This window comes from Cervus canadensis, chromosome 21 (assembly GCF_019320065.1).
Source record: "Cervus canadensis isolate Bull #8, Minnesota chromosome 21, ASM1932006v1, whole genome shotgun sequence".
Taxonomy (NCBI): Eukaryota; Metazoa; Chordata; class Mammalia; order Artiodactyla; family Cervidae; genus Cervus; species Cervus canadensis.
This window is the reverse complement of record NC_057406.1, coordinates 53996427-54008314: the sequence shown is the minus strand read 5'-3', so window position 1 is coordinate 54008314 and position 11888 is coordinate 53996427. Positions and strand designations below refer to the sequence as shown.

Here is an 11888-nt window from a genome sequence, read left to right as displayed (position 1 = left end):
TACATATATATAATATCTCCCTCTTGAACCCCCCCCACCCACAACTCTCCACCTCAAAATCATGGCTTTTATTAAAGTGCTGCAAAAATATATTAAAGTAATAATCTTGTTGTTCAGCTGCTAAGTCATGTCCAATTCTTTGTAACCTCATGGACTGCAGCATGCCAGACTTCCCTGTCCTTCACTATCTCCCAGAATTTGCTGAAACTCATGTCCATTGAGTTGGTGATACTATCTAACCATCTCATCCTCTGCAGCCCCCTTCTCCTATTGCCCTCAGTCTTTGCCAGCATCAAGGTCTTTTCCAATGAGTCAGCTTTTCACATCAGGTGGCCAAAGTATTGGAGTTTCAGCTTCAGCATCAGTCCCTCCAATGAATATTTAGGGTTGATTTCCTTTAGGGTTGACTGAGCTCCTTGTAGCTCAAGGGCATCTTGAGCGTCTTCTCCAGCACCACAATTCAAAAACATCAATTCTTTGGTGCTCAGCCTTCTTTATGGTCTAACTCTCACATTTGTACATGACTACTGGAAAAACCATAGTTTTGACTATATGGCTTTTTGTCAGCAAACTGATGTCTCTGCTTTTTAATATATTGTCTAGGTTTGTCATAGCTTTTCTTCCAAGGAGCAAACGTCTTTTAATTTCAAGGTTGCAGTAACCATCCGCAGTGATTTTGGAGCCCAAGAAAATAAAATGTCACTGCTTCCAGTTTTTCCTCTTCTATTTGCCATGAAAATAGAAGGGACCAGATGTCATGCCATAAAAACCCCCTCACTCTTTGAGGAAAGCATGGTTGACAGTACTGACATTTTCATAATTTAGTACTTTCATGTGTAAATGAAAGTTACACACATATCCACATATAGCTGTCTGCTTAAAAAATCCATCTTTATTGAATGGACAATTGGCAAACATAAACCAACTCCACACAAATACCTCCCACTGTTTCATTTGACTGCTTGAAAATAATGCTTATGTCTTTAGACATACTCGGCTTATTTTCAAACTGCCTAAAATGAAACATGAAACATTGCATTTTTAAAAGTATGTTAGGCCCTGGAGTATGAGACAATCCAAGTGAAGGCATAGCTCTGTCTGCCACATCCTTTACAAAAGTGATCGGCCCCTTGGAGTGGTAATTAATCAAGGTTCATCCTCACTGATAAAAATAACTTTAATATTTCATAGTGAACAACAGGCTTTCACATACTATATAATTTTAAATGTTCTTAGCAAATTGAAGAGAGGATGCTATGTCCTTCCTATGGCAACAAAAGCAGGGTTAGGAAAGAAATCCAGACATACTGGCTCACTGGATGATGAAATTTATTTTGCAGCTGTATTAGTTTGCTAGAGCTGCTGTGGCAATGTACCACAAAATGAGTGACTTAAAACAACAGGAATTTATTGCCTCACAGTTCTGGAGGCTGGAAGTCTGAAAGTAAAACGTTGGCAGGGCCATTCTCCCTCTGAAGACACTAGGGAAGGATCTGTTCCAGGCTGCTCTCCTAGCTTTGAGTAGGTCCTTAGTTTATGGCAGTCTAAGTCCAATCTTCATAAGGCCTTCTCTCCCGAGTATGAGTCTGCTGTCTGCATCCAAATTTCCCCTCTTATAAAGGACACTAGTCATTGGATTTGGTCTCCAAATGACCTCATCTTAATTTCATCATCTGCAAAGATCTTATTTCTAAATAAGGTCAAATTCACAGGTACTAGGGGTTACATGACTTTTAGAGGTACACAACTCGATTTGTAATAATTGCCATGTCTTTCCTCCTTTTAACCTTGTCAAATACACTGGTGACAAACAGCATTTATTCATTCACTCATTCATTCAATAAACATTTGACTGTGTAGAAATATATTCCCTAGCTTAAAGGTGTTGTAGTGAGCAGCAGATTCTAAACAGCATTTATAGAGCGAAAAATAGCACGTATAAAGGTTAGGAGACACATCGTGAACTCCAAGAGGGCTTTTCTCTTCCTCTTTTTCTCTGTGTACCTCCAGTACTTTGAATAGTGCCAGTTTCATTCAATAAGTGATTGTTGAATGAACATAAAGTTATTGCATGCCTAAGGAACAGCGATTCAACCTTGTAGCTCAGTCCCTAAAGACTCTGCCTGCAATGCAGGAGACCCAGGTTCGATTCCTGGGTGGGAAAGATTCCCCTGGAGAAAGAAACGGCAACCCACTCCAGCATTCTTGCCTGGAGAATCCCATGAACAGAGGAGCAGGGCAGGCTACAGTCCATGGCGGTCGCAAGAGTCGGACACGACTTAGCGACTAAACCAAGGGACAGCAAAGCCTGAAGTTCACTGTCCTTAGAAAGGCAGGCAAAGTCCCCATCGCAAAGAGTCCTGTAAACCGCACTAGGTGTAAGAAAGCAAGGCTGACATGTTGACGACACACAGATAGTATTAAGGAATTCCAGGGTTGCCTGGCACCACCCTGCCAATTAATCCTCTTCCCCAGAGCTCAGTGTAAGGATCCAGCACCGCTAGGGCCACAAGAATGAGAAGGGAGCCAGCTCTATACACTTCAAAACAGGGTTGGGTTCTCCAGTTAAAGCTGGATGGAAACACATGTTTTGGGCTCTAAGTCAATGCGGAGCCTCCTACTCTGCTCTTTCCACTCCATCCTGCCCTCACTCACTCCCCGCCGGATCCCCGCTCCGACTCCTGGAAGACACCGTGATGTCTCCACGGCTTCCGCGAACCCCGCGGGAGGAATGCCCGAGCGCTCGCCGGTTCGCCGGCCCCGCCCTCCTTGACTCTGAAATGCAGCGAGAGCGCACGCGCGCCCTCACGGGCAGAGCGCGCGGTCGCAAGCTCCCCGTAGCCCCGTGCTCATCCGGGTCTCCGCGAGTCTCAGCCAATGGTGGACGTTCACAGCCCCCGAGGGCGGGGCTAAGCCTTCCCTCACATGGGCCTCGGCTCACTCTGGGCGCTTTCAGGCATCCGCGATTTGTCGGCCGAGAAAAGGGACAGAAGCAAAGTGTCTAGCGTCTGGGAGAGGATCGATGGTTTTGACATGGAGCAGCTGCCGCCCCCTAGAAGCGACTGAAGTGCAAGCTGATTCCCAAGTCGGAGCCGCTGTAGTAAACACACTTCAGAAACGTGAGGTGCCGGTGGTCACGTGGGGAATGCGCCCTCCAATGAGGAGCCGAGGGCGGGGCTGAAGCCGCTGACGCGGCGGTGGCGGCGGAGTCACCCGGGCAGCCTCGGGACGGGTCACCGGCCGGCAGCCGTCCAGCGGCCTCGACCACATCTTTGCGTGCTCTGTGCTCGCTTCTCTTACCCGGGCCGAGAGGCAGCGTGGCCGATAGTGACTGAATTCTCTCTCATCCCTGTCGGTGGCTTGCCTCAGGCGGGGCCGTCTGCTCCTCAGGGGCCGTCTCGGTGGGCGAGATTTACGTGCAGAGAACCTCTTGGGGCTCCCCGCGCCCGCGCGGGCCGTGGTGGAGTCTCGGGCTTGTGGAACTTGGTCAGCCTCCGGAGATCCGGGGACCTCGAAGTTATGCGTCCTCTCCAGTCGGTGGCGGCGGGTGCCGGCTCCTAAAGAGCGTCACACCGGGACTCCGCTGACTGGGCAACCTCCATTCATCTTCAAGCTGCGCCGCCAGCGCCCTCTCCCTTTCTAGTCCCCTCCTCGGACTCATCTTTTCCTTCCCCTCCTCTGCTTTCTCACTCCTTGGGTGCGGCGATTCTCCTGCGATCGGAGGTGTCGGTTATGAGCCGGACCCTCCTACCCTGAATTTCTCCGCGGAGGAGCTCGGCGGCGCCGCACCGCGCCCCTCTCCCACCCCCGCCCCCAGGATGGGGGTGAACGCCGTGCACTGGTTCCGAAAGGGGCTCAGGCTTCACGACAACCCCGCCCTGAAGGAGTGCATCCAGGGCGCCGACACCATTCGCTGCGTCTACATCCTCGACCCCTGGTTCGCCGGCTCCTCCAACGTGGGGATCAACAGGTGGCGGTGAGTCAAAATCCTGTGGGAAATTGATTTCGCTGTTTAATGAATCAAGACTTTACATGCCATCAGCCAGACTGAGAATTGAAATCTTGCACCGCCTTGCCCGTACTGTTTTAATTATTGCAGGTGCTTTAAGTATTAAATAGAACGGACGTAATAGCCCTGAGGCGAGAGAGTTCCGGCAGCCTGAAATACCTTGGCCTTCAGGTGTGAGTTACGTGTCTCTGCGCTCGTAGGAATTCTTCCCCTGGATTTATGGAGAATTCTTAGTGGTGGAGTTAAAGAAACACCCTTCCAGTTCTCAGTGGCCCGTGTGTTGATTTCCTTGGCCTCTGTGGCATTTGGGATTGCGGTCTTTAGTGTTTACGTTTGTGTGTTAACTCATAGTATGGAGAAAATAGTTCATTCAGTAGAGTCCCCTCCAAATCTAGTTTTCTTCCACCTTGAGGTTGCCAGAGGAAAAGCAAGGGAAACATTTCTTTGCTCAGCTCTTCCTCTCAGCTCCTCCTTGTGGTTGACTACACAAAGCACAGTTTTTCTTTCTAGGCAAAGTATAATCCTTCCAGGATTTAGAGCACTGGAAGAAATCTTAGAGCTTTATGATCTTTTCCTGAAATGCCAGGCCAGATGGTTATTAGGCCCCGTGGTGGAAATGAAAGCATTCTTTCAACAGAGTATTGCTCACCTACTGTATACCAGGGCTTCCCTTGTGGCTCAGCTGGTAAACAATCCCTCTGCAAACTGGGAGACCTGGGTTCTGTCCCTGGGTTGGGAAGATCCCCTGGCAAGGGGAAAGGCTACCCACTCCGGTATAATGGCCTGAAGAAATCCATGGACTGTATAGTCTTTGGGGTCGCAAAGAGTCTGACACGACTGAGCAATTTCACTCACTATCACTCACTGTATACCAGCCACAGCTTTAAACACCAGGGATACAGTAGTGAATGAAACAAAAAGAAATTCTTGTCCTTTTCTAGCACATGTGCCAGAAAGTATGTAGTGATGATAAATGATGTGCGGAAATACAGCTTTTATGTGTACAAGAGAGTGGGATTGGAATCGGGAGTTTAAAATATGGTGATAGGGAAAAACTCAGAGAAAGTGACAGTTGAGCAAGATGATGAAACAAGTAGTAGATTACAGATATCTAGGGAAAAGCATTCCAGGGAGAAGGAACTGTAAGAAAAAGGGCCTGAGGTGGAATATGCTTAACCTTTGGAAGGAACAGCAGAAGAAACCAATGTGACTGGAACAGAGTGAGAGGATTAGTAGTGTATGAGGTCAGAGATGTAATAGGGCCAGACTGAGTAGAGCTTTATAGGCAGTTGTCAAGATTTGGGCCTTTACTCAGACGAAAGTGGGAATAATTGTAAGATTATTAGCAGAAAAGTGGTGTGGTTTGACTGAAGTTTTCTTTTTTTTTTTTATACTTCTCTGGCTGTGGTTCTGAGAACAGGCCCAAATTGTGGGGGTGGAGGTGGACAAGAAGCAATAAGACAGGTTAGGAGTCAATTGCATTCATCCAGGTGAGATATGATAATGGCTTGGACCATAGTGATTGTGGTGGACTTAGGGAGAAGAAGTCAAGTGCTGAGTATATTTTGAAGGCAGAATTCACAGTATTTATTGACAGGTCTGGTGTGAGAGAAAGAGAAGGAATTAGGAATAATTTCAAAATTTGATTTGAAAAACTAGAAGGGTGGAACTGATTTTTGCTAAGTGGTCAGTTGAAGAAACCATTGAGAGGATGATTTGAGTTTTCTCTTGAACTTGGTTAGTATGAGATGTTTATTACACATCCAAGTGGAAATAGCAGATAGATAGGTTGAGAGTTAAGGTTAGAGATCCTGGCAGGAGGTATACATTGGAGATTCATCACTTTATAGATAACATTTAAAACTATTAATCCATTCATTTATTGATCAAATATATGGTATGCATCTACTATGTGCTAGACACTTTTAGGTGCAGGGCATTTAAACAGAATAGCTAAAAAATCTCTGCTGTGTTGAAGCTTCTAGTAGAGCCATGAGACTAGATGAAAACATTATGAAAATTTGTGTAGATAGAAAAGAACTGAGCCCTGGGTACTTGAATGTGTTTAAATTGTGGACCTGTGGAAGAAGTAGCATAGGAGTCTGAGAAAGAACATCTGGTAAGATAAGAAAACCTAAAGATAATGGTGTCATAGAAGCCAAGTAAAGGAGGAGAGTGGCTCAAAGAAAATGTTTGACCTTTGTCAAGTTGCTCGTCATGTGAGATGAGGACTGAAAATTAAAAATCATATTTAGCATTTTGAGATCATAATCTTGACTAAAGTGGTATCAGTAGTGTCAGGGGCAAAAGCCATTTTGGACTGGCTTGAGAGAGGCTGAGAGGAGAGAAGGTGGGTATAACTCACACAGATAGCTCTTTTAAGTTTTCCATTGGGGGGATCAGAGAAATGGTGTAGAAGAAGGTGAACTCAAGATTTTTTTCTTTTAAGATGAGAGAAATTACAGGATATTTGTGTGCTCATGGGAATAATACAGCAACTGTATATAAAACATTTTCATTAGCAGATTTGGTGTCATCATTGATTCTGGAAAAAGATAATACATGTTATATATTCTAATCTATTCCTATCTTAATAACATAGTAATAAGTCTCTCTTCATAATATTGTTAGGAGAATTAAATCAGTTAAAAGTTGTAAAATGCTTAAAATGTGAGCGGTACTAGGAAGTGCTTATTTGCTGTTTGCTCTTAAATTGAAAGTCCTAGGTAAACAGTATCTACTTAAATGCGTACAGTCAGTTTCTTCTAGAGTAATTCATACGTTTATGACATCTAGACTATTGAGTCCTATAAATTAGGGGTTGTGTATTGCTTAACTTTGTACACCCAACAACTCACATTGCTAAATAGTGAGTGCAGTAAAACTGATAAGTATAGGAATCCCTTGGACAGCAATGAGATCCAACCAGTCCATCTTAAAGGAAATCAGTCCTGAATATTCACTGGAAGTACTGATGCTGAAGCTGAAACTCCTATACTTTGGACACCTGATGTGAAGAACTGACTCATCTGAAAAGACTCTGATGCTGGGAAAGATTGAAGGCAGGAAGAGAAGGGGACGACAGAGGATGAGATGGTTGGATGGCATCACCGGCTCAATGGACATGAGTTTGAGTAAGCTCTGCGAGTTAGTGATGGACAGGGAGGCCTGGCATGCTGCAGTCGATGGGGGTCGCAAAGAGTTGGACACGACTGAGCGACTGAACTGAACTAATAGGAATCCCATATTTTCCTTTTTAAAAAGGATTTTTTTTTACTACTAAATATTGTCCTTGATGAGTAATTGATAGGTAAAGGTGTAAATAATGAATAGAGACAGACTTTCTTCCACTGACAGCTATATAAAAAGGAGGGACAGAGTTTTAGACTTTTCTTTCAGCATCATATTCAGTGCTTTCATATAGTGGTAACTCAGTTACTGTTTGTTAATGAAATGATATCCTGGAGTCAATAGTTTTATGTTTAAACAACTTTGCTACCTTACTTATTGACCATAGAATAAGGTGCAAACTCCTTAACTTGGCATTTAAGCTATCCTGTGGGTTTTGGTCTTCTTTCCTTTGTACCATTTCCTTTAATTAACAAAATTTCCTAGATTTTTGGATTTAACAGAAAAACAAATTTTAAACATCTTTTTTGCATAAGAAAATTAACAAAATTATCTTTTGATGTTGCTGTAATTTCATTTTAAAAGGGTACTTTCTAAAGTAACTAGAGAAAGAAGAACAAGCAAAACCCAAAGTTAGCAGAACGAATAAAATCATAAAGACCAGAAATAAATGAAATAGACTAAGAAAGCAACAGAAAAGATCAATGAAGCTAAAGATAAATGAAATTAGCGAACATTTAGCCAGACTCACAGTATATTAAAAAGCAGAGACATCACTTTGCTGACAGAAGTCCATATAGTCAAAGCTATGGGTCTTCCAGTAGTCATGTACAGATGTGAGATTTGGACCATAAAGAAGGCTGAGTGCTGAAGAATTGATGCTTTCGAATTCTGGTGCTGGAGAAGACTCTTCAGAATCCCTTGGACTGCAAGGAGATCAAGCACTCAATCCTAAAGGAAATCAACCCTGACTATTCATTAGAAGGACTGATGCTGAAGCCAGACCTCCAATATTTTAGCTATATGATGTGAAGAGCTGACCCTGATGCTGGGAAAGCTTGGGGGCTGGAGGAGAAGGGAGTGACAGAGGATGAGATGGTTGGGTGGTATCGCCAACTCAGTGGACTTGAGTTTGAGCAAGCCTGGTGTGCTGCAGTCCATGGGTTGCAAAGAGTTGGATGTGACTGAGCAACTAAACAGCAACAACAAACCAGACTCATCAAGAAAAAAAGGGAGAGGGCTTAAATCAGTAAAGTTAGAAATGAAAAAGGAGACATTACACCACAAAAGTACGAAAGGCCATAAGAGATTACTACAAGCAACTATATGCCAATAAAATGAACAGCCTAGAAGAAATTGGCAAATTCTTAGTAAGGTGCGAATCTCCCAAGACTGAACCGGGAAGAAATAGAAAGTACAAGCAGACAAGTTATAAGTACTGAAATTCAGTCATTGATTAAATAACTCCCAATAAACAAAAGTCCAGGACCAGATGGCTTCACAGGCAAATTCTATCCAACATTCAGAGAAGAGTTAACAGTTATCTTTCTGAAACAAATCCAAAAATCTGGAAGAAACACTTCCAAACTCATTCTGTGAGGCCACCATCACCGTAATACCAATCAGAAAAAGGCACCACCAAAAAAAAAAAAAAGAAAAGAAAATTACAGGTCAATATCACTGATGAACATAGATGGAAAAATCCTCAACAAAAGACTATCAAACTGAATCCAACAAAACATTAAAAGGATCATATGCCATGATCAAGTGGAATTTATCCAGGGATGCATGGGTATTTCAATATCCACAAATCAATCAACATGATACACCACATCAACAAATTGAAGAATAAAAACTATATGATCATCTCAGAAGATGCAGAAAAAACTTTTGATAAAATCCCCCAGAAAGTGGGCATAGAAGGAACATACCTCAACATACTAAAGGCCATATATAACAAACTCACAGCTAGCATGTTGTTGTTGTTCAGTTGCCCAGTCATGTCTGATTCTTTGTGACCCCATGGACTGCAGCAGGCCAGGCCGCCCTGTCCCTCTAGCATACTCAATGGTAAAAAGCTGCTTTTCCTCTGAGATTAGGAACAAAACAAGTATGTCCACCCTCACCACCCTTATTCAGCATAGTTTGATGACACAAATGGATGGAAAGATGTACTTCACAGTCTTTTTGTTTCCATACAAATGTAAAAATGTTTATTCTAGTTCTGTGATAAATGCTATTAGTAATTTGATAGAGATTGCACTGAATCTGTAGAGTGCCTTGGGTAATATAGTTGTTTTGACAGTGTTGATTCTTTCAACCCAAGAATACAGTACATCTTTCCATCTGTTTGTGTCGTCTTTGATTTCTTTCATCAGCATCTTATAGTTTTTGGAGTACATGTCTTTTGCCCCCTTAGGTCAGTTTATTCCTAGGTATTTTATTCTTTTTGATGCAATAGTAAATTTGATTGCTTTCTTAATTTTTCTTTCTGCTATTGGTTGTTAGTATATGAAAACGCAACAGATTTCTGTGCATGAATTTTGTATCCTGGAACTTTTATCCTATTCATTGATCAGATCTAGCAGTTTTCTGGTAGTGTCTTTAGAATTTTCTAATTTGAAAAGGTACATGAATCTAGTGCTCATAGCAACGTTGTTTACAGTTTCCAAAATATGGGAGCAACCTAAGTGTTCCTCAGAAGCTGAATAAATAAAAATGGATAAAGAAGATGTGGAGTGTGGTGTGTATATACACACACACACACAATTAAATACTATTCAGCCATTAAAAATTCAGAAAATTTGGTGTTTGCAGTAACATAGATAGACCTGGAGGGTATTACATTAAATGAAATGTCAGAGAAAGAAATGCTGTATATTGGTTATATATGGAATCTAAAAGATACAACAGAGTAGTGAATATAACAAAAAAGAAACAGAATCACAGATATAGATAACAAGGTAGTGTTTACTAGTAGGAAGGGAGAGGAGGAGGTAACAACTATTGAGTGTAAGATACATTGCGAGGATGTATTGTACAACATAGAGAAAATAGCCAGTATTTTGTAATGATTGTAAATGGAGTGTAACCTTTAAAAATTGTATAAAATAAAGTAAATGCCTTAAAAATCCCAATTTCTTTATCTGTACTCTATTTTATAAATTTCGCTCTTATTTTTTTAGCCATATTATTGACATGCAGAAGAACCCAAATGAACTTTTTGGCCAACTCAGTATAATTGACAAATTTGAGAGTGTATATATTTAAGATATACAATATGATATTTTGATATATGTATACATCATGAAGCTCATTTTTTATTATTCTGTTTCACCTTTTATTTAACCATGTCCTGTCTTTAAGTTGCTTCCAAACAACATTTAAACATGCTTAAAACCAAATTCTACAAAGAGATAAAGAAATAACAACAACAAAAAAAACCAAACAGGAACAAAACCTACCCTTGACATTCCTCTCCTGAAACTTTATTTCTCAATTCCTTTATAGCCACACTTCCTGAACAAGCATGTCTAACACAAACATGGGTCTAATACTGGCTGACTCCATATTTTTATCTCCTACTCAACCTTGAACCCACTCTAAACTTGGTTTCACCCTCACCTTCTCCACCAAAACTGTTTTCAATCAAAGGATGCTTTAAAACTTTTCATTCCTGGACTTTTTACTTTTTGACACATTTGACCATACCATCCTGTTCTTCCCTCTACTTTGGTTAGAGGACTCTCCTGTGTTTGTTTTTCTGCCAGAGTTGTTAGGAACCTTCCTTTACTTCTATTTCTCTCTGTTCAACCCTTAAGTGCTCTTTAAATCTGTAGTCTCTACCCTCTTTTCATCATTTCGAGGTAATCTTCTCTCTTCATAAAGTCGGTTACCATCTATATGCTCAGAATTCACAAATTAGTATCCTCAGCCCAGATCTCTCACCTGATCCCCAGATATGTGTCCACTATAATATTCCCTCCATATTTGAATCTTATGGAGGGTTTATTACCTTAAACTCAGTTTTCTCAAAACCAAGTTCATCTTTTCCCTTACCTCTTTCTCAAAAACAATAAAAAACCTCAAACTGACTTTTCTTGTGTTTCCTATCTTTATAAATAAACATTGCCATTTGCTTAGTTGCTCATACAGTTTACATATTAGGTTGTTAATTGTGTATTAATTTATTCAACAAATAAATGTGTGCTCCTGCTGTGTGCCAGGCTTCCCTGGTAGCTCAGTTGGTAAAGAACCTGCCTGCAAAGCAGAAGAACCCGGTTTGATTCCTGGGTTGGGAAGATCTGCTAGAGAAGGGATAGGCTCCCCACTCCAGTATTCTTGCACTTCTCTGGCTCAGCTGGTAAAGAGATCTGCCTGCAGTGTGGGAGACCTGGGTTCAATCCCTGTGTTGGGAAGATCTCCTGGAGAAGGGAATGGCTACCCACTCCAGTATTTTGGCCTGGAGAATTCTATGGACTGTATAGTCCATGGAGTCGCAAAGAGTCGGACACGACTGGGTGACTTTCACTTTCACTGTATGCCAATCACTTTGCTAATCTGGATAAAATGGTAGTCAACAGATAAATTCTCTGTCCTCAGGGCATTTACAACATAGGAGGGATATATTCAGAAATAATCACAGAAATACATTTTTCTGTCTCCATTGCCATTTCAGCCTATACTGCTATCTTTTTGCATAAATTGTTCATAGTTTACAAATTATTGTTTGCTCTTCTCTGATTCCTCC

At 41.8% G+C, this 11888-nt stretch overlaps 1 protein-coding gene across 2 annotated transcripts in view; it reads left to right on the top strand.

The window, feature by feature from the left end:
- The first annotated feature begins 2929 nt into the window (after positions 1 to 2929).
- The window catches only part of CRY1 (cryptochrome circadian regulator 1), an 86188-nt gene continuing 77229 nt past the window's right edge, over positions 2930 to 11888 (top strand). The window contains exon 1 of one of the 2 annotated variants that reach the window (XM_043439820.1): positions 2930 to 3976. In XM_043439820.1, coding sequence (XP_043295755.1) covers positions 3819 to 3976 — 158 coding nt within the window. In that variant the 5' untranslated portion in view covers positions 2930 to 3818. The remainder of the gene's footprint in view (positions 3977 to 11888) is intronic. The other variant, XM_043439819.1, reaches the window with a different exon arrangement.